Here is a 2,170-nt window from a genome sequence, read left to right on the forward strand (position 1 = left end):
TCTCACACCCGGATACATACTTTATGTGGGCTCCAGGAGAAAGAGAGAAGGTTGATGCCTCAGCAGAAGTGGAAGGAATCCAAACAGTTGTGAAGGAACATGGTAACCACGTATAACAAAAACAACAGAAAAAAAATGTACTTGTGTATATTAATAAATTATATATATTATGCATAAAAAACCAATAACAGCAACTAAAATCAAACAGGTCTGTCATGGGACAGACTGTGAGTCATTTGTGGAGAGAGAGGAAAATTTTATCACTTCTGAAAAATGTCCACGAAATTACTTTCCTCAGGGCATCCTTCAGCTCCTGGTTCCTCATGCTGTAGATGAGGGGGTTCACTGCTGGAGGCATCACCGAGTACAGAACTGCCACCACGACATTCAAGGATGGGGAGGAAAGGGAGAGGGGCTTCAGGTAGGAAAAAAATCCTGTGCTAATAAACAGGGAGACCACGGCCAGGTGAGGGAGACACGTGGAAAAGGCTTTCTGCCGTCCCTGCTGAGAGGGGATCCTCAGCACGGCCCTGAAAATCTGCACATAGGAGAGCACAATGAAAACAAAACACCCCAAAAACAGAAAACCACTTAATATGAGGAGTGCAACTTCCCTGAGATAGGAATTTGAGCAGGAGAGCCTGAAAACCTGGGGGATTTCACAGAAGAACTGGTCCACAGCATTGCCTTTGCAGAGGGGCAGTGAAAATGTATTGGTAGTGTGCAACAGAGCATTGAAAAAAGCAGTACCCCAGGCAGCCACGGCCATGTTGGCACAAGCTCTGCTGCCCAGGAGGCTCCCATAGTGCAGGGGCTTGCAGATGGCAACGTAGCGGTCGTAGGCCATGACAGTGAGAAGAAAATACTCTGCTGACATGAGAAAGGGGAAAAGAAAGACCTGTGCAGCACATCCTGCATAGGAAATGGCCCTGGTGTCCCAGAGGGAATTGGCCATGGCTTTGGGGACAGTGGTGGAGATGCAGCCCAGGTCGAGGAGGGCGAGGTTGAGGAGGAAGAAGTACATGGGGGTGTGGAGGCGGTGGTCGCAGGCTACGGCGGTGAGGATGAGGCCGTTGCCCAGGAGGGCAGCCAGGTAGATGGCCAGGAACAGCGCGAAGTGCAGGAGCTGCAGCTCCCGCGTGTCTGCAAATGCCAGCAGGAGGAACTCGGTGATGGAGCTGCTGTTGGACATCTGGTGCTCCAGGGAATAGGCACCTGTCCAAGGAGAAAACAGAAGGAGATATTAAGACAGAGTTCAGAGGACTCATTCCTGCTCACACTGGACACATGGGGCTTCCTATATGTGAAGGGAGATGTTTTCAGCGACTGGGTCCCTGCATTTCATGAGTGGCATTTGATCCATTGAGGGTTTCTGCCTATTTACCACCATGAGAGATGATGGCATATTGGCCATCAGCCTGTGTAAGGGAAGAAAGACAGATTCATCTCATCCTAGTTTACCCTCCTTCACAGCTGATATCAGAACCAGAAACAGGCTCATGAAGGCACAATTGGCCCAATCATTTGCATACTTCTTTGTTTTGATAAGGTAGACTCTGTCTTCACATCAGTTTCCCTTTATCACACCCTTTATCCAGGTACTGTATGGGTAATGGAATTTTAAAAGCTTGGAAGTACCATTTCACCCTGTAAAACTTCACAGCCTGCTCGCCACAAGACAAGGTGCAACAAAAGTGTCTACTTCTGTACCTTTTTAGGATTTAGATTCCCCCACAACATCTGAGAAATGGTAAAAATCTTTTTCCGTTGTTCTCAGTGTCAACACAAGCCAGTGCTTGGAGGCAAAGTGCTCAGCTGGAGGGTGACTGCCCCCACACGTTGCTCTGAAAAAGAGCCCGGACTGTGCTGAGTGCGAATGCACAACTCCTCTCTTTCCCTGCCCAGCTATGGGGAGAAGGTGGAGGGGGACAGGACGGGGCTCCTGATTCACGTGGCTGAAATAAGGGCTCTGGGAAATGCAAAAAGGCACAAAGAAGCTGTGCCCTTCTTGGGGCCTGTTGCAGCTTTCCAGGGATACCTTCATAGCGATAACCTCAAGCTGATGTCTCCTCAGGAGCGTGACCTCATTGGCCAACTGAAAGGACTGCATTGCACAGGACTTGAAATGTTCAAAGGGGACCTGGGCACCTTGGTCCAAGAAAAACACCTC

The 2,170-nt window shown here is 49.2% G+C and overlaps 1 protein-coding gene across 1 annotated transcript; it reads right to left on the minus strand.

The window, feature by feature from the left end:
* Window positions 1–232: 232 nt before the first annotated feature.
* Window positions 233–1,204, minus strand: LOC136787284 (olfactory receptor 14A16-like). The gene has a single exon (XM_066984437.1). It carries the CDS (start codon window positions 1,190–1,192, stop codon window positions 233–235), a length of 960 nt encoding a protein of 319 aa, XP_066840538.1. The 5' UTR covers window positions 1,193–1,204.
* Window positions 1,205–2,170: the final 966 nt, after the last annotated feature.

This window comes from Anser cygnoides, chromosome 28 (assembly GCF_040182565.1).
Source record: "Anser cygnoides isolate HZ-2024a breed goose chromosome 28, Taihu_goose_T2T_genome, whole genome shotgun sequence".
Lineage (NCBI taxonomy): Eukaryota > Metazoa > Chordata > Aves > Anseriformes > Anatidae > Anser > Anser cygnoides.

Coding starts and splice junctions, on each gene's coding strand:
- LOC136787284 (XM_066984437.1), bottom strand. CDS start 1,192: ATGTCCAACAGCAGCTCCATCACCGAGTTCCTCCTGCTGGCATTTGCA.